At 36.2% G+C, this 23684-nt stretch overlaps 2 protein-coding genes across 12 annotated transcripts in view; one reads left to right on the forward strand and one right to left on the reverse strand.

Annotated features, from left to right (window-relative positions):
* cntn4 (contactin 4) overlaps positions 1 to 23684 on the forward strand; it is a 430281-nt gene that overhangs the window by 201888 nt on the left and 204709 nt on the right. For all 10 annotated transcript variants that reach the window (XR_015492869.1, XR_015492870.1, XM_087256006.1 and 7 more), the window contains 1 exon segment: positions 20832 to 21007. Coding sequence is in view for 8 of the 10 variants with exons in the window: in XM_087256006.1 (XP_087112132.1) it covers positions 20832 to 21007 (176 nt within the window). In the remaining 2 variants the exon portion in view is untranslated.
* Positions 15303 to 20079, reverse strand: LOC147843621 (uncharacterized). 2 transcript variants are annotated; one of them, XM_087256250.1, is made up of 2 exons: positions 20043 to 20079; positions 15303 to 19941 (listed from the first exon to the last, which is right to left on the reverse strand). In XM_087256250.1, the coding sequence occupies exon 2, from the start codon at positions 19928 to 19930 to the stop codon at positions 19064 to 19066; it is 867 nt and encodes a 288-aa protein (XP_087112376.1). In that variant the 5' UTR covers positions 19931 to 19941; positions 20043 to 20079; the 3' UTR covers positions 15303 to 19063. The 2 variants fall into 2 exon arrangements, with proteins under 2 accessions (XP_087112376.1, XP_087112377.1); XM_087256251.1 differs by having other exon boundaries at positions 15303 to 19151; positions 19254 to 20079.

The raw sequence follows: 23684 nt of genomic DNA on the forward strand, positions 1-23684 counted from the left end.
TGTATTTAAATGTCTGTCGTGTTTCGTCTGGTGCAAACAGCCAAATTGCTTAACACCGCAGATCTCATCCCAAAGTGTGTTGTTATTACACGGGTTACAATATAACCTGCTCACCTTATGTTTACATATGTAATATTTATATTGTTTGCTAATTAATAACGTCATGTAGAACTTTGAATCTGCTTCTCATTTCAGAGTCTGCTTCTGTTCACTGGAGGTTGCATTTCGCTCACGGGTGCATGATTCAAGAGAGTGAATTAAATACGCAGTTTTCCAACAAGGCAACATGGGGTGCTGAAATTTAATTGACTAAAGGCTGATTTATACTTCTGCATCAAACACCGGCGTATGCTACGGCGCTGACGCATAGCCCTTCGCCGTGGCCATCGCCGTCACTGACGTGCACCTCTCAAAAAATGTAACTACACGTCGCAACGACGCTTAGCGTAAGCTCTGTGATTGGTCGGCTTGGTAGCGCTGACGAGTCTGGGCGGGACCGAGAGCCGCGCGAATGGCGCGAGCGATTGTTTACAAGTGTGGAGTCCGGATGGAAAGTTTTGTTTTGTGTTTACCTCATAGTTAAAGTTGATGCACGTCCGCCGGTTCCTGCCTCAAAATGAGCGAGTTTGAGCCCGGAAGTGTTCAGGAAAAGCAAAAAAGCAGAGAAGAAACTCGACACAGAGGAACATTTACACCTCACTGCCAACTAGCGTTTCGGAAGTGTTAATGCAGACCGACAGAGACAGCGCGCAGAAGTATAAATGCACAGCTACACGCGTTGCCTGCGCCGTGGGTTACGCCGGTCACCTGACGCAGAAGTATAAATCAGGCTTTAACAGGCATTGAGTTAAAAGAACCAAAGCAAAGACAGTGTTCCGGCATGTAGCAGACATTTTCAAAGCAGAATAACTGACATAAGCATTGTTTTTCAGATAGATAAGAATGGTCACTTACCATATTTCTTAAATATCTACAAACACATGATAGTATTTTTATGCTGTAGAAGAGTCTGAAACTTATCTACAGCACCTTTAAATATAGTGTACAAGTCATTCAAACTATTGTTTTCTGTGTTTACTTTGGAAATTAAAAGCTCTTGCAATCATTGCAAATTTGAACATTTGCCAGGAGCACTCTTTAAAATGACATTTTGTCTTCCACAAAGTCACAACAGGTTTGAAATGGCATGAGGTTGATTAAACAACAGCAGAATGAGTCTACACCATCCCTTTAAGCCTATGCACAAGCCCACAGGATAACCAAAGCTGTTATTGTAGCTTTTTAACACAAGCATCTGGTGTGTGTCTACCTTCTTGGAGAGGGTTTTAGTAAAGAATGTGTTGCGCAGAACGACTTAAAGTGTGCAACAGATCCTCAAAGCGCCTCCTGTCTCCTGAGCCAGATGGTGTTGTATGGCACTATGTAATGTCTGTTTGAGCATGAGCACGTAAAGCATGTGCACAGCAAATGGAGCATCTGGTTAAAGCTGTCACCACCGCGAGGTGTTTGATGTTGTGATCCTATGTAATCAGACTTCAGTACTATTATTTTTATGTCAGAGTACACTTTAAAGTGAAAAGGTGCCTTTCTACCTGATCTGACCTGTGTAAAGTACTTTTGTGGGTGTAACCTAGCCTATTCAGTCATATATATATAAAGGAATAATACTTTTTGTCTTGGCTGAGTAAGGAATGATATACTGTGAGCTGGTCATTATTACAAACCAAGTCTTGACAGGGTATTTATCGTACATTATGGTGTTTATTATGCGGCTACTTAACAAATAAAAATATTGATCTGAGATGTGGTTATGTTATTTTATGAGAAGAAAGAGTTGCCTCTCATTTATTGCAAATCAGAAGCACAAATAGTTCAGCATTTTGCTTTGATTGACCAACTGAATGTTAATAATTCATAGCAGCATAGACTGAACTCTAAAAATAACCATTTGGATTAACCATAAAAAAGCAGCTTGAATAAATTATTAATACTTATTTTACATTTACATTTATTCATTTAGCCAATGCTTTTATTCAAAGCGACTTTCAAGTCTAGCCTTGTCAGGACCTGGATGCACTGTTTTTGAACATATCAGTGTTTACGAATAAATTCCACCTGAAAGAACATGAGTAGTCTTGACAAACTATACATCAGTCTGAAGCTACAACCCTCAAGCACCGATTGTAGCAAGTTGTTTTTCTATGGAAAGCTTATAAAGAATGCATTTTCCTAAGTTTGTGTAAGGAGTACACAGTGGAGTATATACATTTATCATTGTAATAACAAGACACACACGCGTTCATTGCTTTACATCGCGGTTTATTTCAAAACATAAAAGCGAATTGAACAACATCACTAAAAGCACATTTATTCAGCAGTGTTGAATTATGGATGGTTATAGACAGGGCCTGGGATTAACTTTTTTGGATCACCAGCCACTGTGGCTGGTAGATTTCTAACATTACTAGCATTCCCCTTTTTCATTAGCCACACCTTTGTTGTTGAAAAAGATTTTATTTTATTTATTTTGATTTAGATCTTATGATGTCCACATGCCTCCTCATTCACATAACTTTGTGTGTGTGTGTGTGTGTGTGTGTGTGTGTGTGTGTGTGTGTGTGTGTGTGTGTGTGTGTGTGTGTGTGTGTGTGTGTGTGTGTGTGTGTGTGTGTGTGTGTGTGTGTGTGTGTGTGTGTGTGTGTCTGTGTGTGTGTGTGTGTGTGTGTATGACTTTGCTCAGTGAGCAAGAGAAAATGGGTTGTGTTTTCATAGTGTCACATTGCAGTTATTTATTATTTCACATGAAGTTTCAGGGCTCCAAAAGTATTAAGAATTAACCAAATCTATCTCTGACCACACCAAAAAAAAAAAAAGGATTTCTAAGCCACAAATTTTGAACAATGTGTCAAAACAAGATGATATGTAGATATATTGTCATGTATCTAAAACTATGCACAGTCTGTGTTTTGGCTAAAGGTCTCATATCACTAGTTAGCTACACATAAATAAGGAGTTAATTTCCTATTAAAACAATGTTAATTATAAAAAAAATAATTAAACCATATTAACAAAAGTAATTGTAAACAAAAGTAAGCAGGTGAAAAACGTGATAATAAAAGGATGATAATGTGCACACGGGTAACGTTAGGCCCATTAATAATCTGTTTAAAAAAATTATTGAAACAAAAACAGCAACCACTGCTTCTTACAAAAAAAAAAAAATTCTGGAGCTCTTTAAAATCAGCAGCACTGTGGGTCCACAAGCATCACTTTTGTCCAGTCTCTTTCAAAGAGAACTGATCGCACTAGTTGCATTTTCTCTACACACAGCTTTGTGCAAAGGAATAGGAGCGCACACGCTTTTTTAAACAGACGCACGCATCACATCACTCGTGTGGGTGAGTGATCATCCTCTCATTCGGTATTTACCTGCTTTCTTATGCTTATGTGAAGACAATTAATTTTGTCAGTCGTGTTGCTTCTCGATTCTAAGATCACATTTAAATGTCATACTTATTGTCAAACCCTGTTCTCCAAAAAAAAAAAAAAAAAAAACTACAATTTAAAATTATTTCTCACCAGCCATAGTTGCTAGTGGGACTGTCTGTCTAACCCGCCACAGGTGAAATTTACCCTAATTTGGCGAGTTGGCGAGTACTAATGTCAAGCCCTGGTTGTTCATATCACATCACCATTTCTTCCTGAGACCTATTATTTACATTGCTTAGAATGTTACTTAAGCAAGAAAATGGCATCTTAGTAAAAAGCAACACAGTTATATAGCTTACAGTGTTTTAAACAAAATGAGTCCATGAACTGAATAAAGCATACAGCATAGTGCAACAGGGTTTGTTAAGCCGGCAGCTAGCTCTCTGAAACTCTTACATAGTCGCTCACTGAAGCTAAGCAGGGCTGAGTCTGGTCAGTAGCTGGATGGGAGACCACATGGAAAAGCTATTGACCTTATTCTCCGCAGACGAGCGGGCGCTGCCATTTGAATCTTTTTGGCACGAGACTTCCGGTCTCATTCACTTCCATTCATTTTTAGACATTAAAAACTGCTCGTTTCGCTGTTTGATGTTGCAAACTGATATTTCCTTATTATATTATTCTACTTGGTCTGTGTAGTCATGCAAACATTTGTTTGTAGAGCAAGTAGTTTGACCGTTTATTGCCGTTTATTATTCCTAGTCATTTCTCCCATAGGCGACTGAAACGGAAGTTCTAAGACAATCGCGAAAACAGGCGCACTTCCGCATTTTAGAATAAGGTCAATAGGTTGCTGCCTGATGGGATGTTAGTGAGACTAGCAGGGAACGCTAAACCTACACTCTGTATGGGTCCTAACACCCCAGTATATTGATTGGGACTCTATACTGCTCAGCGAGTGACGTCTTTCGAATGAGATGTTAAACTGAGGTAGTTGTTAAAAATCCCAGGATGTCCTAGAAGTTTAACCAAATTTGCCAACTGCTTGTCCTAAATCATAACTTCATCACACTTTCCACCAATCAGCTGCTGTGTGGTGTGTAAATGCTGTACAAGTATTGTTCAAAATTAGTTCATATTAGTAAATACATTAACTAATGAAACCTTATTGTTTAAGTGCTAGAAATTATCAGTATTATTTAAATTAAAACACAACTAAATATTTTACTCAAAACACATACCTATACATGGCAAATCCAGAGAACTGATCATACATTTTTCTGTATGACACTACCTCCCACCAGACTGAGTACATATTAATTCAATTTACATGTATTTATATGGCTCTTATCACAACACATTTACGTTCACTCTACAGAGAGTGCATATTTCTACATTACAATCAAGAGTATAAAAAAAGCTTATTCAAAATATCCTCTCTACTCTTTTGCTATCAAAAATAAAATGGAAAAAGTCATGTTACATCATTACTTATTAAAAAGCCCTGTTAACCTTCCTTGCTCCGCCACTTTGTAGCACCTATTCCTTGTGGAGAAGGTCGGAGAGCCGGTGTAATTGAAGTTGAGCAACTTATTGTAAATTATACCGCCAGCTTCTCTTCATCTGAGACGACAGCTGCTCCTGATACTTCAGACTTCCCACCTTCTCATTCTAATTCACTTCTCCACTTCAAGAAGCTCAGCTTAAGACATGAAGGAGACTAGAGAATGCTATAGCGTATCCTTGCGTCACCTCATCATAAAAGTTGAGGGAGAATTGACAATCAAAGAATCGCCCGCGGTCCTAGTTGCAACAGCAGATGGGAAGTGGCCGATTTTTTAACGGTTACACAAAGTTCCTTGACATGCTGTCATACAGCAGAGTTCTCATTTGTGTGCTGATAATTGATCTTTTCAAATGAAGTTGTTACTTTTTTATGGAAGAATGCGCCAGTTTGTCTGGCCCCCGTGATGAAACAAGAACGATTCTTTGGTGTAGTGTGAAAATGCAAATGTGTTGCAAAAAAACTTGAAAATAAAGAGAAATAACACAGGCTGTCTGTGACACGAACTGGATGTTTTGTCACCCAAGATGAGAACTGTAGGTGGTGAAATCTCAATTTCTTTCAGGGACAGGGGGTTAGTAATAACTGATGACATTCTTGCATACTCTTCAATGCAATGTTTTCTTATATAATTAGATGCCTTGGAAGCGATATATAATTTCTGAGCACATTTGATGTGGTGTTGTCATTATTTCTAATTGCAACCGTGCTTTTACACTTCACAAATGCCCAAATCAAGTATCTCAGACAAACATGAAGCTTAGTTTATTGTCAAAAACAACTGCTTGTGTGTTTTTTTTTTTTCCATTCGACATTTAATGACTGCTATTATGTGTCAGCTTGCCTATTGATTAATTAATTAATTCATTAATTTATTCTTTCATTTATTCATTTATTTATTTATTTATTTATTTATTCATTCATTCATTTATTTATGTGTTTGTTTCAAATAAAATTATTTTAAATAAATTTAATTTTGTTTTTAATTTAATTTAATTTATTTTATTTTAGTTTATTTATTTATTTATTTATTTATTTATTTATTTATTTATTTATTTATTTTTTAATTTACTATTTATTTATTTATTCATATTTCAAATTAAATTAAATTATTTAAATTTTATTTTATCTTATTTATTTTTAATTGAATTGAATTGAATTGAGTTTAATTTAATTTAATTTAATTTAATTTAATTTAATTTAATTTAATTTAATTTAATTTAATTTAATTTAATTTAATTTAATTTAATTTAATTTAATTTATTTATTTATTTATTTTTTATGTTGTTATTATTACTAATTGCAGATTGCTTTTACACTTCACAAATGCCCGAATCAAGCATCTCAGACTAACAAGAAGCTCAGTTTATTGTCAAAAACAACTGCTTGTGTTTTTTTTTTTTTTTTTTCCGTCAACCTATCTAAGATCAAACAGACCAGAAAAGGACATTTGGAAACTAACAGGAAGGGAAAATCTTATTATTATTGAGCTAAAGATTTGGAAACTCTCCACTCCTATCAATTACTGGCATCTCTAAAGGCTGTGCAATATCGTTCACTGTGGGCTTTAAATATGAAATACTTATTGCATTTTTCTCTTTTTAAAATGCTCGGAGTGGCAATGGGAATGTGCGAGCATCTTTGATTTAGAGGTACTAGATTCAAATTAGACTAGAGAGCAGAAGTCCTGGAAGGAGCGATTGTAGAGCTACACCCATATTATTTCTAAGCTTTGCATAGGCACACCAGTCTGTATGTGTGTGTCTGTGTTTGTGTGCAAATGACCCTTTTTTCAGAAGCATTAGGGAGATTCTGTTTTTGTTTAGGAAAATAAGAAACATCTGTATACAAATGTGAAGCAGACAAAGAAAACAAGATGTTGAATTACTAACACCATTTAGGAAAGGGTGGTGTGAATGTACCACATGCTGAACTAGGTGATTTAATATTGGACACCTCACTAGTTAAAGGTGTAGTACACCAAAATACAAACAAAACAAAAAAAAACAGGATATCTAGAATAATGTTGATGGCCAAACAGTTTTGGTTCTGATGGACTTACAGATTGGCATTCAATTCAATTCATCTTTATTTCTATAGCGCTTTTACAATGTAGATTGTGTCAAAGCAGCAAAGTAACTTCACATAGAAGTTCTAGTAAGTTGAAATTGAAAATGTGTCAGTCCAGTTTTCAGAGTTGAAGTTCAATGTCGTCCAGTGCAGTGTGGTTTAATTATCACTGCTGAAAGTCCAAACACTAAAGAGAAAATCCATCGATGCGCAGCTCCACGAGTCCCAAACTAAGCAAGTTAGTGGCGACAGTGGCAAGCTACAAACTTCACCAATTGACAAGAATGAAGGAAAAAACCTCAAGAGAGAGATTGATACTTATAAACAGACATTGGCGAGGAACAAAACTTCACCAATTGACAAAAGTGAAGGAACAAAAACCTCAAGAGAGAGATTGATACTTATAAACAGACAGTGGCGAGGAACAAAACTTCACCAATTGACAAAAGTGAAGGAACAAAAACCTCAAGAGAGAGATTGATACTTATAAACAGACAGTGGCGAGGAACAAAACTTCACCAATTGACAAAAGTGAAGGAACAAAAACCTCAAGAGAGAGATTGATACTTATAAACAGACAGTGGCGAGGAACAAAACTTCACCAATTGACAAAAGTGAAGGAACAAAAACATCAAGAGAGAGATTGATACTTATAAACAGACAGTGGCGAGGAACAAAACTTCACCAATTGACAAAAGTGAAGGAACAAAAACATCAAGAGAGAGATTGATACTTATAAACAGACAGTGGCGAGGAACAAAACTTCACCAATTGACAAAAGTGAAGGAACAAAAACCTCAAGAGAGAGATTGATACTTATAAACAGACAGTGGCGAGGAACAAAACTTCACCAATGACAAAGAAAAAAGAACATTTAGTGACTGCTTTAATGTGTCAGCTTGCTTTTGTATTAATTAATTAATGTGTTAAAGTATCAATGTTAAAGTATCAATCTCTCTCTTGAGGTTTTTGTTCCTTCACTTTTGTCAATTGGTGAAGTTTTGTTCCTCGCCACTGTCTGATTATATTTATATTATTATTTTTTAATTGAATACATTTTTTTTATTTATTTTTAATTTATTTTTAATTTAATTTTTAATTGTATTTTATTTTATTTTATTTTATTTTATTTTAATTTAATTTATTTTATTTTATTTTATTTTATTTTATTTTATTTTATTTTTTCCCTCCTCAACAGCTACATCTCATTGGATACTGGACCTAAATCATTCATTCATTTATTTTATTTACGGCTTAGTCCCTTTATTAATGCGGGGTCACCACAGCGGAATGAACCGCCAACTTATCCAGCACATTTTCATGCAGGGGATGCCCTTCCAGCCACAACCCATCTCTGGGAAACATCCGCACACACTTATTCACACTCATACACTACGGACAATTTAGCCTACCGAATTTACCTGTACCACATGTCTTTGGACTGTGGGGCAAACCAGAGCACCTGGAGTAAGCCCACGCGAATGCAGGGAGAACATGCAAACTCCACACAGAAACGGCAACTGACCCAGCCGAGGCTCGAACCAGCGACCTTCTTGCTGTATGATGACAGCACTAACTAAAACGGCATGAAAGCAACCCAGCAGTGCATGTCTGTAAGTGAAGTGAATGTCCTCCTAAATAATCACAATATATAATGTGAGTTACCAGATTACTATGCAGTTTCCACTTCTGAAATGTTATGAATGCATTCTCTTGTTCTTAGGGACATGTAGCAGCTTTAGTCCAGAGCAATGCTGTCTGCTGCAACATCTGCAGCTGATGTTGGTGGAAGGTGCCCTGCTTTATGCCTGACAGGCGGTCGAGGACATAACCCTAAACTTGCCGCTAACCCTAACCATATTGAGCCTGTAGGCCTCATCACCCTGTCAGGCACAAACAGGGGCACCTTGCATATATAACACACTCGCAAATCAAAAAAGCCACAGTGGCTGCTGGCTAAATGTGCATTTTATGATTTCGTCTCTAATCTTATTGTAAATGATTCATCAGTGCGAGTTATATCAAATAGAAAAGGAGCAGTCTTTAGAATTTCTGTCTAAAATTGGATGAAAACGTCCTTTTCTGCATTCAACTCCTCTCCGCCAACCGTCTGTCATTTAGAGGCCACTTTTCATGACCAAATTACCGATGGATAAAATCAACTATCACCCTCCATTTGAACAGCATATTTCGCTCAGAAAGGTGTCCCATCACATTACTGAAGTAAAATATGGGTTGTAAGCAGTCTGACACCTTATGTAGCGATTTGATATTGGTTTAAAAAAAAAGATAGAGCCTTTTGAGATGTCTGCAGGTAGGAAAATCTATTCGACATATTTTATTGGATCTTAAAAAGTGAAGTTGCTGCAGTGGGAGGTTGAAAGAGATATGATGTTTTAATTATTGATCCATGCAAGGACAGCAATAAAAAACTGCCTGTTTGTCAAATGGTTAAACATTCATGCAGCGAAATATTTTTGCCTTGTTGAAAAGATAGCTGGTATTAATAACTTATAGGAGCTCAGAACTACACTTGAATCCTTTAGAGGTTTCCAACGTTCCCATTAATTATTGTGATTTACTAAAAATGTTTAGTTTGTGTTATTATTATTATTATTATTATTATTATTATTATTATTATTATGGCATCACGGTGGCACAGTGGGTAGCACGATCGCCTCATGCCAAGAAAGTCGCTGGGACAGTTGACATTTCTCTGTGAAGTTGCATGTTCTCCCCGTGTTTACGAGGGTTTCCTTTGGGTTATCCAGTTTCTCCCAGTCCAAAAACATGCACTATAGATTAATTGAATAAGTTAAATTGGAGTGGTGTATGTGTGTGAATACACGAGTGTGTGAGTGTTTCCCAGTGTTGGGTTGCAGCTGGAAGGGCATCCGTTGTGTAAAACATATGCTGGATAACTTGCGGTTCATTTACTGTGGCGTCCCCTGATTAATAAAGAGACTAAGCAGAAAAGAAAGTGAATTTTTATTATTATTATTAGTAGTAGTAGTAGTAGTAGTAGTAGTAGTAGTATTATTATTATTATTATTATTATTATTATTATTATTATTATTATTATTATTATTATTATTATTACAAATAATACTAATAAAACAAAATAAAATACATTTTCATAAACACTCTACAGTTATATATTAAAAATAATTTTAATTAGGCCCACACAGAATCTGCTCTCGTAGAAATCCACAAATGTCTTTTAGCAGATATATCATATAAGATAATTGCTTTGTTTACCAGTCAAGTGAATCTAATTGGATTTGCATTGTAAAGATTAAATAAAAGTTAAAAGGGTGTCATTTTTGATACTCCCAAAATCATTCTGCATTAATCCACAGATTTTTTTATTATTTTCTTTCAAAATTCTGCGCAGAAATAGCAAGAAATGTCGGCAGATTCTGTCTGACCCTAATTATAATTATTACTAATACTGAGTTATAATTAGGCTACAATTATCTGGTTTTAAGTGTAAAAAAGATTATCCTTCATTTAGCAAGCTTGTAACCATCAGTGATGGAAAGGCCATCTGCTGAATGACCATTTAGGGGAAAATATCATGTGATTTAATATTTAAATTATGTTATAAAACAGTAATGTATACATCAAGGTTTACATACCATTTTAGAATCATGCTCCATGTGCTCATCAAATTTTCTATTTGTGTTTGTATTTAAGATTTATAAATGTTTCCATCCAAAACTGCAAACTAACTTTATGTACAACAAACTACAAAACTGGATTATCACATAAAAGACGTGGGAATAAAACTGCATTTCCATTCAATGAGTCAAAGCGTGCAAAATCGTCACTTCCTGATCAACTGGCACCAAACATCAAAAGTAAAAATGGAATTTGCTGTGGTAAGAGAAGCTACGTGAATCCTTTCTTCATTTAATAAATTACTTGTGCCTCAGCCAGCAATTCTGACATACAGTGAACGCGTTTAGGGCGTTTCAGAATGACCAAAACAACATTTCAGATGTTTTACAATGTGCTCAGCCCACATTTTTATGATCACATGATCTCCTATAACAAAATTACATGAAGTTTTTTAATACGCATACTGGAATATGTATGGTAAAAGTGTTTCCATCGCAGTTTATGCGCATCTTTTCTTATTGAATAAAAAGTTTATCCTACTTGGTTATGTGCATATGTTTTTTATGTACATTTTAAAAAGTAATGCGCATCTCCATCAACCGTTTTTAAGTGCATATCCAAAATGGTGGATGGAAACGTAGATATAAATACAAACGTCTTTTTTTGTCTTTTCTTAGTATTTTTTAGTCTAATTTTAGGTTTTCTAGAGCAGGGGTGTCCAAACTCGGTCCTGGAGGGCCGGTGTCCTGTATATTTTAGTTTCAACCCCAAATAAACACACTTTAACTAGCTAATCAAGCTCTTTCTATTTTACTAGAAACTTCCAGGCAGGTGTGTTGTAGGATTTTGAAGCTAAACTATGCAGGACACCAGCCCTCCAGGATGGAGTTTGGTCACCCCTGCTCTAGAGAATATCTTTGCCCTTCCAATCAGATGAAAAACTTTTAAATAGTTTACAAAAGTATTAAACAAAATATTTAAAAAAAATGCCATCTAGCAACCAAAATCTAGCAGCCAAATATGAAAAATGCCTTTAGTTAAGTAAGGATTCCAAAGAAGCAAAATACAAAATAATAAAATACATTGTTCCAGCTTCCTTTCATTGTACGTTTCAGATGACAAATCCACTAGAGAACACTGTCTACATTTTTACAAATCTGAAATACTGTATCTTTCAGATACACTTTCTTCTTGTGCTCATCCACAAGACGGTAGTGCTTGTCATACAGATCACCTAGCAAGTCCTTATATATAACTTAAGAAGATATTATAAGTGACTTAGTACTTTGAATTGCTTTAGCACCACTATCAGTGTGTATAAAATAAGCATTTTTATAGACCAGTGGTGTCCAAACTTGCTCTTGGAGGGCCGGTGTCCTGGAAAGTTTAGCTCCAACTCTAATTAAACACACCTGAACCAGCTAATCAAGCTCTTAAGCCGTGGTCACACTAGTTTGTGCTTGTGAAATTCTGTCATTAAAAAAGGGTGGGAAAAAAACAATGTTGATGAAGCAAGTAATTACTCCATATTTACATTTCTGTACAGAGAGCTCACGTTTTGAGCTTCTATTGGTCTCACACAATCACGTGATGCGATTTCGCAGGTTAGATTTCACCAAGCTTGGACTTTCAAATGCAGTGAAATGTGAAACTTATGCGGTCTGCCGCTGTTGTATGCTTATGAATGGAAGTCTATGGGGCAAAAAGTGCAGTGTGACTGCGCCAGTTACTAGATAGGCTAAATTCCTGGCAGTTGTGTTAAGGCAAGTTGGAGCTAAACTCAGCAGGGCACCGGCCCTCCGGGACCAAGTTTGGACACCCCTGTTAAAGATGATATAGATGCCATGGGTACTACCAACCCTCAGAGTTTCACATCTCTTATAAATTCCTTACCAATTTTAATTACCCTACCAATTTCAGCACTTGAACTCCTAAAATCAAAACACTAAATGATGAACTCACTTGCATGTTCACAGTAAAGCAAAAAGCACATATTTATTTCATTAAATTGTAGGATAATTGCTCAAAGCCATATCGCACTCACAATTTGATTTCAATGAATCATTCAACCCCACATTACACACAGTACATAACCTCCAAGCATTGCCTTTATGCCATCACCACTGTAAATGCTAAAAAGAGAGCTATATTTCAAACTCTAGTTTATATGCGGGTTTTTGTATTGATTCGCTGGCTTGTTTGTTTTAATAATGCTGTTTGGAGGGTTGGAGAATACACCTGATAAATTAAATGAATTCTATCCTTCACTAATCTCAGTCAATTCCTGTTGTAATCACACCGCGTGCTATAGAATACAGAGGGGCTCGCTGCAAATATCAGTTTTAATTGGTGCTCTACTGTGATAAAGCTCACATTTGATGCTGTATGACTTTGTGCTCAACAAGATGGATGGTCACAAGCCGTGCCATTCTGGGCATTAATCTTGGTGTTGGAGGGTAGAGAAAAAAAACACAGGCTTCTGAATTTATCAGGACCACAGCTGGTTGCTTTTCATTTAGCAGACACTTTTTATGCAAAGCACTTTACAGTGTACTAATTGCGAGGACAATCCCCTCGGAGTTGGTGTAGTGTACTAAGTGCTTTACCCTGGAGTCTAATAACAGCCGTGCGTATCTGTAACTCAGTGTGGTTCACTGCTTGTCTCTATGTGGGATCACACTTACAACTTTTTGTGTCACCAGCCCAGATTTGTACTCACTTGTCTGATAACACCCGATAGTTGTGTCAAACATCCTGCTTCCGGACCATTTCTTTATTTATTTTTACATTTTTTTTATTTATTTTTTATTTTTTGCAGAGACTGACTATACTGTTTGAGGATTTGTGAGGATTTACAGTAGTATTACTGTAGAGAATAATAAGTGCTTTTTACATTTGATACATTACATATTTTACAGATTGTCTGATGGGTTTATCCAGACTGACTTACAAAAAGGAGAAAATATAATTACTATGACAATTTCGTAGTATAGTATGAAGTGTATAGAATATGTATAATATATGTATGTCTATTCACTGCTCAGTATATAAAAGTTCACCCCTCAGAAATCTCTCTTTTAAATTCATATTTTTAATAAGAAGCTATAAAATATTATATTTGTGCATATACGTTAAATTAGTCAGTACTGAAGCCAAATCTGGAGCTAATCTAACAAAATAACTTACGATAACAGTCCAAAAACAAGTACACTAAAATGTGTATATTATATTAAACAAAAATTAATAAATAAATAAAATTAAACAAAAATACAAAAAAAGAGGAAAAATCAAGAGAAACCAAAAAAAAGGCAAATTTTTTTAGGTTATAATTGATTTATTTTTTGCAAGAGTTAGCTTAATTTTCAATGTATTATCTTTCCATTTATAAATAAGTTTGGTGATTAAATTATTGTTAAACACCAAAATGCATTACCTATAATCACTGACAATTGGAAAAAAAAACAAAATCATTATTTAAATGGGGTGTACTCATTTGCGCAGTTGAGCACTGTATGTATAGCAAGGATTTTTTCACAGTTTTTCAGATAATACTTTTTTCTTCTGGAGGAAGTCTTATTTGTTTTATTTCAACAAGAGTAAAAACTGTTCTAATTAAAAAAAAAAAACATATTAGGATCAGTATTATTAACCTCCTTAAGCAGTATAATTTTTTCGATTGACTACAGAAAAAAAAACATCACTATAAAATGATTTGCCAAATTACACTAACTTGCCTAATTAACTTTATTAACCTGGTTAAGCCTTTATATTCCACTTTAAGCTGAACCTTGAAAAATATCTAGTAAAATATGTGCTATTATCATGGCAAAGATGAAAAAATCAGTTATTGGACTTTTGGTGTAAATGATAAATGATTATGTTTAAAAGTGTGTTTAAAAAAATCCTCTTTCCGTTAAACAGAAATTGGGGAGAAATATACTAGTAGTGAAGGGGGATAATAATTCAGGATGCTAATAACTCAGACTTGAACTTTGTGTGTGTGTGTGTGTGTGTGTGTGTGTGTGTGTGTGTGTGTGTGTGTGTGTGTGTGTGTGTGTGTGTGTGTGTGTGTGTGTGTGTGTGTGTGTGTGTGTGTGTGTGTGTGTGTGTGTGTGTGTGTGTGTGCGTGTGTGCGTGTGTGTGCGTGTATGTATATATATAAATACATATATATATATATATACATATACGTACATACGAGGCAGTATTATTATTGTTATATAAGTATTAAAAATGCATCTAGTACTGTATATACAATGTGGAAACTTAAGTCACTTAACATGTAAATTCAAAGCTAAACACTATCAACTAAGTTCTAACTTCAACATATTACTGTTTAATTTTTTTTAACATTTAAATTAAAATGTTTATTTGGTAAATGTTTTGCTTGTAATGTTTGTATGTGTTGCTGTCAAAAAAAAACAACAACAAAGAGTTAGTTTTACAAATATCAAATGTATATAGATTTTGACTTTGTAGTAATTATTAGGAAAGATTTATCATTATTTTCCAATTGACTTCTGACTTCAAGTTTTTTTCAGATTTTTCCTGCTGAAAAAAAAAATCTTTGTGTGTTTTGTTCTTTTGTATTTTGTGCACCTCATATGTTTCAATTCAATTCAATTCAATTCAGCTTTATTTGTATAGCGCTTTTACAATGTAGATTGTGTCAAAGCAGCTTCACATAAATGGTCATAGTAACTGGAACAGTGTGGTTCAGGTTTTAGTGTTTAAGTTCAGTTCAGTTCAGTTTAGCTCTGTTCAGTGTGATTTAATCATTACTGAGAGTTCAAACACTGAAGAGCAAATTCATCGATGCGTAGCTCTACCAATCCTGAACCATGCGAGGCAGTGGCGACAGCGGAGAGGGAAAAAAAACTTCACCTGATGGGAGTGAAGAAAAAAAACCTTGAGAGAACCAGACTCAGTTGGGCACGACCATTTTAATTTCTCCGCTGGCCAAAAGTCTTGTGCAGAAATTCATTCGCCGTGGTTTATGCTGGAAGATGGCCTCAATGAAGACTCGTCTGTCCCTGGAGCGTCGCTGGAATCAGACTCATGTTCTCCACTCCCCATGACCATCAGCGCAGCAGCAGCTCAGGATATGGCCTGGTCCCGAATATGGAATCCTTGGGATCATCACGTCGCTGGTCTTGGATCCAATCAGTGACTCCGCCTAATCTGAGGACCTCGGGATGAGTATCCCCAGGTGAAAATAGAGAATAAAGAGAATAATTAGCGTAGCTGCTGTTCATAGTGTATATAAGCAAGATGTAGAAGCCAGTGTGGAACCCGCTAGGTGATGCACTGAGTGTATGCTTTACTAAACAGATAGGTCTTTAATCTAGTTTTGAACTGGGAGAGTGTGTCTGAGCCTCGGACATTACCAGGAAGGCTATTCCAGAGTGTAGGAGCCATGAAAGAGAAGGCTCGACCTCCTTTACTTGATTTTGCTATTCTAGGTACTACCAGAAGCCCTGAATTTTGAGATCTTAAGGAGCGAGTTGGTTCGTAGCGAGACAGAAGGTTGGTTAGATAAACAGGAGCTAGATTATTTAGAGCTTTATAGGTGAGAAGTAATATTTTAAATTCAATACGAAATTTAACAGGCAGCCAGTGTAAGGAGGATAAAATTGGGGTTATATGATCATATTTTCTGGACCTGGTCAGAACTCTGGCTGCTGCATTTTGTACTAATTGAAGTTTGTTAATAGAGGATGCTGGGCAGCCAGCAAATAGAGCATTACAGTAATCCAGTCTCGAAGTCATAAAAGCATGGACTAGCTTTTCTGCATCTGAGATGGATAGCATATTTCGTAATTTAGCGATATTTCTCAGATGAAAGAAGGCAGTTTTTGTGACATGGGATATATGGTTTTTAAAAGTTAGATTGCTGTCTAATATGACACCCAGATCTTTTATAGTAGAGCTAAAGCTAACTTTGTATCCCTCTAATTGTAAATTGAGTTGCGAGATCTGCTGTGTGCAAGATTTAGGCCCAATAAGTAATAATTCTGTTTTGTCTGAGTTTAAGAGAAGAAAATTGTTGGTCATCCAGTCTTTGATATCTTTGATACACTCAGTTAGTTTAGAAAGTTCAGACGTCTCGTCAGGTTTAGTGGAAATATATAATTGAGTATCATCTGCATAGCAGTGAAAGCTGATCCCATGTCTTCTAATAATGTCTCCCATAGGTAGCATATAATTTGTAAACAGTAAAGGGCCTAAAACTGATCCTTGAGGCACCCCATACTTTACTGGGCAGATTTGTGAAGGCTGTCCATTAAGATTTACAAACTGGTAGCGGTCAGTTAAGTATGACTTAAACCATTGTAGAGCCTGTCCCTGGACACCTGTAGACTTTAAACGATTTATGAGGATATTGTGGTCAATGGTATCAAATGCCGCACTAAGATCGAGTAAAACTAATAGCGAGACGCACCCTCGGTCAGCAGCTAAGAGTAAATCGTTGGTTATTTTCACTAAGGCGGTTTCTGTACTGTGGTGAGCCCTGAAACCTGACTGAAACACTTCAAAAATATTGTTCGTCTGCAGAAAAGAGCATAATTGAGTGGAAACAACTTTTTCTAGTATTTTAGACATAAATGGAAGATTTGAAATAGGCCTATAGTTAGCTAAGTTGTTGGTGTCTAGTTGCGGTTTCTTAATAATAGGCTTAATAACAGCTAGCTTGTAAGAGTTTGGAACATGGCCTATAGATAAAGAAGAGTTGATAATGTTAAGAAGAGGTTCTCCTATAGCAGGTAACAGCTCTTTCAGTAATTTTGTTGGAATTGAGTCCAGCATACACGTAGCTGGTTTAGAGCTATTTATAATTTTTACTAACTCTTCATGTTCTATGATTTTGAAGCAGTGTAGGTTATTATTATGATTTAATGAAATATTTACAGGATTTGGAGTATAAGCCGGTGCAGAAAGTTTGGCATCTCCTATTTTCTGTCTAAAGCCTTCTATTTTATTACTGAAAAAATTCATGAAGTCATCACTACTAATTTGCGGTGGAGTAGTTTGTTCCAAGGATGACCGATTATTTGCTAATTTAGAGATGGTGTTAAATAAAAATCTAGGATTGTTATGATTATTTTCTATCAGTTTGCGCAGGTGCTCGGTCCTGGCAGATTTTAGAGCCCTCCTATAGCTGGACATACTGTCTTTGTACGCAATTCTAAAGACCTCTAAATTAGTTTTTTTCCATTTACGTTCCAGGGCGCGGGTTGCTGTTTTGAGCGCACGAGTATGACTATTATACCATGGTATAGTTTTAATCTCTCTAGCCTTTTTTAATTTGATGGGTGCCACAGTATTTAGTGTGCTAGTAAAGATGGCATCCATACTGCTGGTTACTACATCAAGATCATTTGAGTTTGCGGGTGCATTACGAAATAGAGAAAGATCAGGTAAGTTATTTATAAATTCATCTTTAGTTGACGGAACAATAGTTCTACTAGGGCGGAGTATTGGAGCGGGTTTGCTGATTTCAGGTAAACATAGCTTATATAGTAAGAGGTAGTGATCTGTAATATCATCACTTTGTGGTATAATGTCTACATCAATAACCTCGATTCCATAAGACAGAATTAGATCTAATGTATGCTTTAAGCAATGGGTTGGACCCACAACGTTTTGCTTTATCCCAAGTGAGTGTATTAAATCCATAAACGCGAGCCCTAATGTATCATTAGCGTCATCTATGTGGATGTTAAAGTCACCTACAATTAGCATTTTATCAGTTTTGACTAGTAAGTCAGAAATAAAATCAGAAAATTCTTTTAGAAATTTGACATAGGGTCCTGGGGGTCTATATATGGTGATTAAAGCGAGAGATAACATAGGTTTTTGTATAGTATCTGGAAGCTGAACATTAAGCGATAATACTTCAAAGGAGCTAAACATAAGTCCGTTTCTCTGTTTAATATTAAGGAAATCACTAAAGATTGATGCAACTCCACCACCACGACCAGTTTGACGAGCCTCATGTTTATATAAGAATCCTGGAGGAGTTGCTTCATTTAAGCTAATATAGTAATTTTGTTTCAGCCAGGTTTCAGTGAGACAGAGTGCATTAAGATTGTTTTCTGTTATTATTTCATTAATGATAAGTGCTTTAGGTGCAAGTGACCTGATGTTTAGGAGACCAAGTTTTACGAAATTTGTATTTTCACTTTCTACTGGTTTTTCTGGTTTGATTCTTACTAGATTTTTCCTGGAGCACACAGTACGTTTATTTCTTAATCTAATAATACGAGGAACAGACACAGTCTCTATAGGATTCGCCAGATATGCGTTACTGATGTTTAAGTGGGGTGAACAAGAGTCTAGGTGGCTATAGTGTGAATTTTGTGAATTTTTACCTGCTAGTCAGATGGTGCGAAGTAGTCTGGAGATGTTGTCCGACAGGAGTTCAGCTCCGGCTCGACTGGGGTGCAGGCCGTCAGGACGGAAGAGCCTAGGACGCTCCCAGAAAAGATTCCAGTTATTAGCAAAGAGCAATTTCTGTTCTTTACACCATGTTATTAGCCATTCATTCAAAGCTAAAAGTCTACTGAACCTTTCATTTCCTCGGCGGTAGGTAGGAAGCGGCCCAGAAACGATGATCTGCGTGGCGGGCGAGGTGCGTCGAACCGTCTCGATCAGGCTCCTGAAGTCCTTCTTCAGGATCTCCGACTGCCGGAGCCCGGTGTCGTTTGTCCCCACGTGGAGGACAACGGCACCAGGGCTCTCGGCAGCGCCCAGGATGGTTGGAATCTGTGTAGAAATATTTTTCACACGGGCACCAGGAAAGCAGAAAGTACGTACTTTATTACCTTTTGAGGAGGCGGCACGGACGTGACGAACGATCGAGTCACCGATGATGGCCACATCGGGACCCGACTCGCGGAGAGGGGAGAAGCGGTTCTCCGTGGAGATCTCGAACACAGGCGGAGACGTTCTGCCCCGGGATCTGGGAAGCACCTTGCGCAGCTGCACCCAGGCGCCGTGGTAGCCGGGTGTCGGCGTGAACGACGCCTGGCTGAGCCGCGCCCCGGGTGCGCTGGGCCTGGACAGAGAAGGACGCGGGGTTGAGGTAGAGGGAATGATGTGGTTGTAATTTCCACGTACCTTAGGTGATGAGACGGCCTTAGCATTAGGTACGGCGAGGAGCCGTTCCCGTAGCCGCGACCGTCTTACCACCAGCGCGCGGATCTGGGACTCCACTTCTTCCAGCTCCAGCTCCAACGCCTCCATCGATGCTTCTCCTGCACACAAGGACAGAGACGGAAGCGACATTTTACGGGGTAAAGAGCAAAGCCAGTAAGTCAAAAGTGTATGGTCAAAGAGGTCGGTAGCTTTAGCTGACCAGCGGCGCTAGCAGGCTAAAGCTACAAACAACAGGCGGATGCTCGAGGGACAGACCGTTTTTAAAGCAGCTTTGTTTGTATAAATGTATTAAGGGTTTGGTCACCCTAAGTAGGAGAGACAAATACTTAGCGAATGAGGAAGAATTTTCATGCATTCATACATTTTCCTTTGGCTTAATTCCTGATTATTAGGGGTCGCCACAACAGCGGATGCCCTTACAATCTGCAACCCAGTACCAGGAAACATCCATACACTCTGACATTTACTCACACACTCATGTGGCCATATTAGTTCCAATTAATCTACATTTTAGATCCAATTAATCTACGGAAAAATGGAGCAGCCAGAGGAAACGTACACGAACACAGGGAGAACATGCAAACTCCACACATAAATGCTAACTGGCCCAGCCGGGACTTGAACCAGTGACCACCTTGCTGTGAGGCAACAGTGCTAGCCACTAAGCCACCGTGCCACCCCCTCATGTCCATGAAACATTTTTCCACAATATTTTTATAACATAAGTGGCTGTCTATGTATATATATATATATATATATATATATATATATATATATATATATATATATATATATATATATATATATATTGTAAAGAGTTTGTGTAATATTTTGTTAATTTCCGATGCTCTTATTTTTGAGAAAAATGAGAGCTATATCATAGAGTAAACAAGCCTTGCTGATATGATTTGATGATGAAAGGTCATGTACGAGGAAATATATGAGTTCACATTGAAATCTGTGAACTGTGAACTGCTTTGTCTTGCAGGTGGAAGCTAAATGGCAGCGTGGTCAACCCTAAACCTGGCTCCCATCACAGCCTCACTGGAGGAAACCTTCGCATCAACCACCTCAATAAAGACATGGACGCCGGGACGTACCAGTGCCTTGCTTCCAACTCCTTCGGGACGATTGTCAGCAGGGAGGCCAGTCTAACCTTTGCCTGTAAGTCACATACTCTGATCAAACCAGCAGCTCCAGATCAGGTCCAGGCAAACAGGACACTGCAGACCTGACGGCACGAACAGTACGCTGGCTCTTGTTCTCCTGGCTGATAACATGATCAAAATGGAAATGTTTTCCCCGAGGAGAAAGGCTGCTTGTGTTTTTTCTTTTCATTCTTGTTTCTCTCTCGCTCGGTCTGCATCTCACATAAGCACGGGTTGTTCGGGGCCAGATTCAGTCTGATTCAGTCATCATTTATATGGGCTGATAATGAGATATCAAAAAATGAGATTCAGTAAAACACATTCAGGCATCTTGTTACGGCTGTTTTGAAAGCTACAGTACGACTGACAGCTAATTGGTTCAACTGCCACCTTTTTCACATGTCAATGAAAAAAGCCTGTTCCAGCCAATAGAATAATGAGACTGAGGCAGTGTTCAGAACAACAAACTATAATCCTAATAGTTTCTACATTAAGAGCTGTATTTGATAAATGCATTTTAACCTTGAATGACCTAGTGCAGAATGTGAGGGCCATGCTGTGTGAAATACTATACACCAATTATTTTGATGCATTTCATTTTATTTTATTGATTTATTTACTTAATTATTATATATATTTTTTTAATTTAGCTGCTTTTAATTTGATACTAGCATATGACAGTAATTAAGCATAATTACGCTTTTGTAGACAAAATGCAATTTATATTTTAATTGTGTATATAATATATATAAATTTGTGTAAATAATTTTCACACTCTTGCATCATGATAGTATTGTAGTATTTATTAATAGTTTAAACCACAATAAACTAACAATAAAAATAAAATAGCAAAATAAACAGCAAATAACAAGGAGCCATTTCCAATACACAACTTTTTTTTATTTAATTTAATTTAATTTAATTTAATTTAATTTTTTTTATTTTATTTTATTTTATTTTATTTTATTTTATTTTATTTTTTAATTAAATTTTATTGTATTGTATTCTATTTTGTTTATTCATTCATTATTTTATTTTAATTATTTATTCATTATTTTATATTATTTATTCATTCATCATTTTATTTTATATTAATTTATTTATTCATTCATTATTTAATTTTATTTTATTTGTCTTTATTCATTCATTATTTTGTTTTATTTTTTATCAATTTATTATTTTATTTAATTTACTCATTCATTATTTTATTTTATTTATTTTGTTTTATTGTACCGTGTTTTTGAAATCAATTTGACATTGACAGCAAATAACAGACATCAGTTTCCATTTCCAATACACAACTTTTTTAATTTAATTTTATTTTATTTAATTTTATTTTATTATTTTTCATTTTATTTTATTTTATTATTTTGTATTTTATTTATTTATTTTATTTTTTTTTATTTATTTTTTTTTTTTTACAGTGATATTTCAGTCAGTCTGCCATGACTCTGATTGGCTGGCTTTTTGCATATACGGCATTAAGAGCAAAATATAGACAACAATTTCCAATTCACCACTTCACTATTTTGTTTACTATTTTTGTTTTATTTTATCAGTCTTATTCGAGTCAATCTACTATAACCCTGATTGGCTGGCTCTTTGCATTATGTCATTGACGGCAAATAGCAGACAGCCATTTTCCGATTCGCCACATTCCAAGCAAGGCCAGTACCCCAAACTCATGGCACTGCAGGGCAGGAACAATCCAATTCAGTGGGGAGGAAGTTGACTGTCATCGTAAGACGATTGGCTGACAGATCCATCAATCGCTGGTCTCTGACCTTACGAGGCTTCAGTTGTTGTCGTGTGGAGGGGCCGCGAGTCTCTGACTGCTCCACATCCATCTTCTTTATTACTCTCTCCATAGCTTAATTAACTCTGCTGCATGATGGAGTGCTGCAGGTTCAAGAGAATAATTTAAAGGGCAGCTGATGTTATTAGACGGGATATTTTCTAATTTGGTATCTAATGCGGGAGAATTTGTAGAAGACCACGTTCTGCATGAGAATGCATTAAAGGTGAGAAGTCTTGAATTCACCAAATGGTTTCATGCTGTAAAGCGGACATTAGAAGGTGCTGATTCAGAGATAGAAACCGGATATTACTTTATAGGTACAGATTTTGGAGTCTTTTTAATAATGTTTTATTAATAGGTTGACTAAATAATTGCACTGCAAAAAAATTTAATCTTAACGTTTTTGTCTCGTTTCAAGTGCAAATATCTAAAAGTTCTAAAAGCTAGAAACATTTTGGGATGAGCAAAAAATATTATCTGGTTTCAGAAATAAAAATGGTAAATTAAATAAGCTAAATAATCAATTTGGTATCGGTAGGGTGAGCAAAAATCTTATTTCAAAGCTAAACAAGATTCTATTGATTACCGCATTGCCAGATTGTTTAGTTTGTTTTAAGAAAAAACTCACGTACTGTAATTTCAATTAATGTTATTTCTGAAAACAAGACAGTATTTTTTGATTTAAGATTTTTTTTAAAGATTTTTTGGACTAAAAACAAGACAGAATCTCAAAGTAAAAAACGCATATTTTTTTGTGCTTTTTGTGTTTTTGAAATGTACTTTTTTCAATGAAAAGTCTGTTCAGCCAAAACTCTGAGACTTCAACGTTTTTGCAAAGAGATTAAAAAATATTCTATGTGGAAATGTAAACATATAACTATTGACTTCCTTGTTG

This window comes from Danio rerio, chromosome 6 (genome assembly GCF_052040795.2).
Source record: "Danio rerio strain M-AB ecotype USA chromosome 6, GRCz13ab, whole genome shotgun sequence".
NCBI lineage: Eukaryota > Metazoa > Chordata > Actinopteri > Cypriniformes > Danionidae > Danio > Danio rerio.

Bases quoted from the DNA above. Each gene is read 5' to 3' on its own strand.
- LOC147843621 (XM_087256250.1), bottom strand. From the start codon at position 19,930: ATGGAGGCGTTGGAGCTGGAGCTGGAAGAAGTGGAGTCCCAGATCCGC.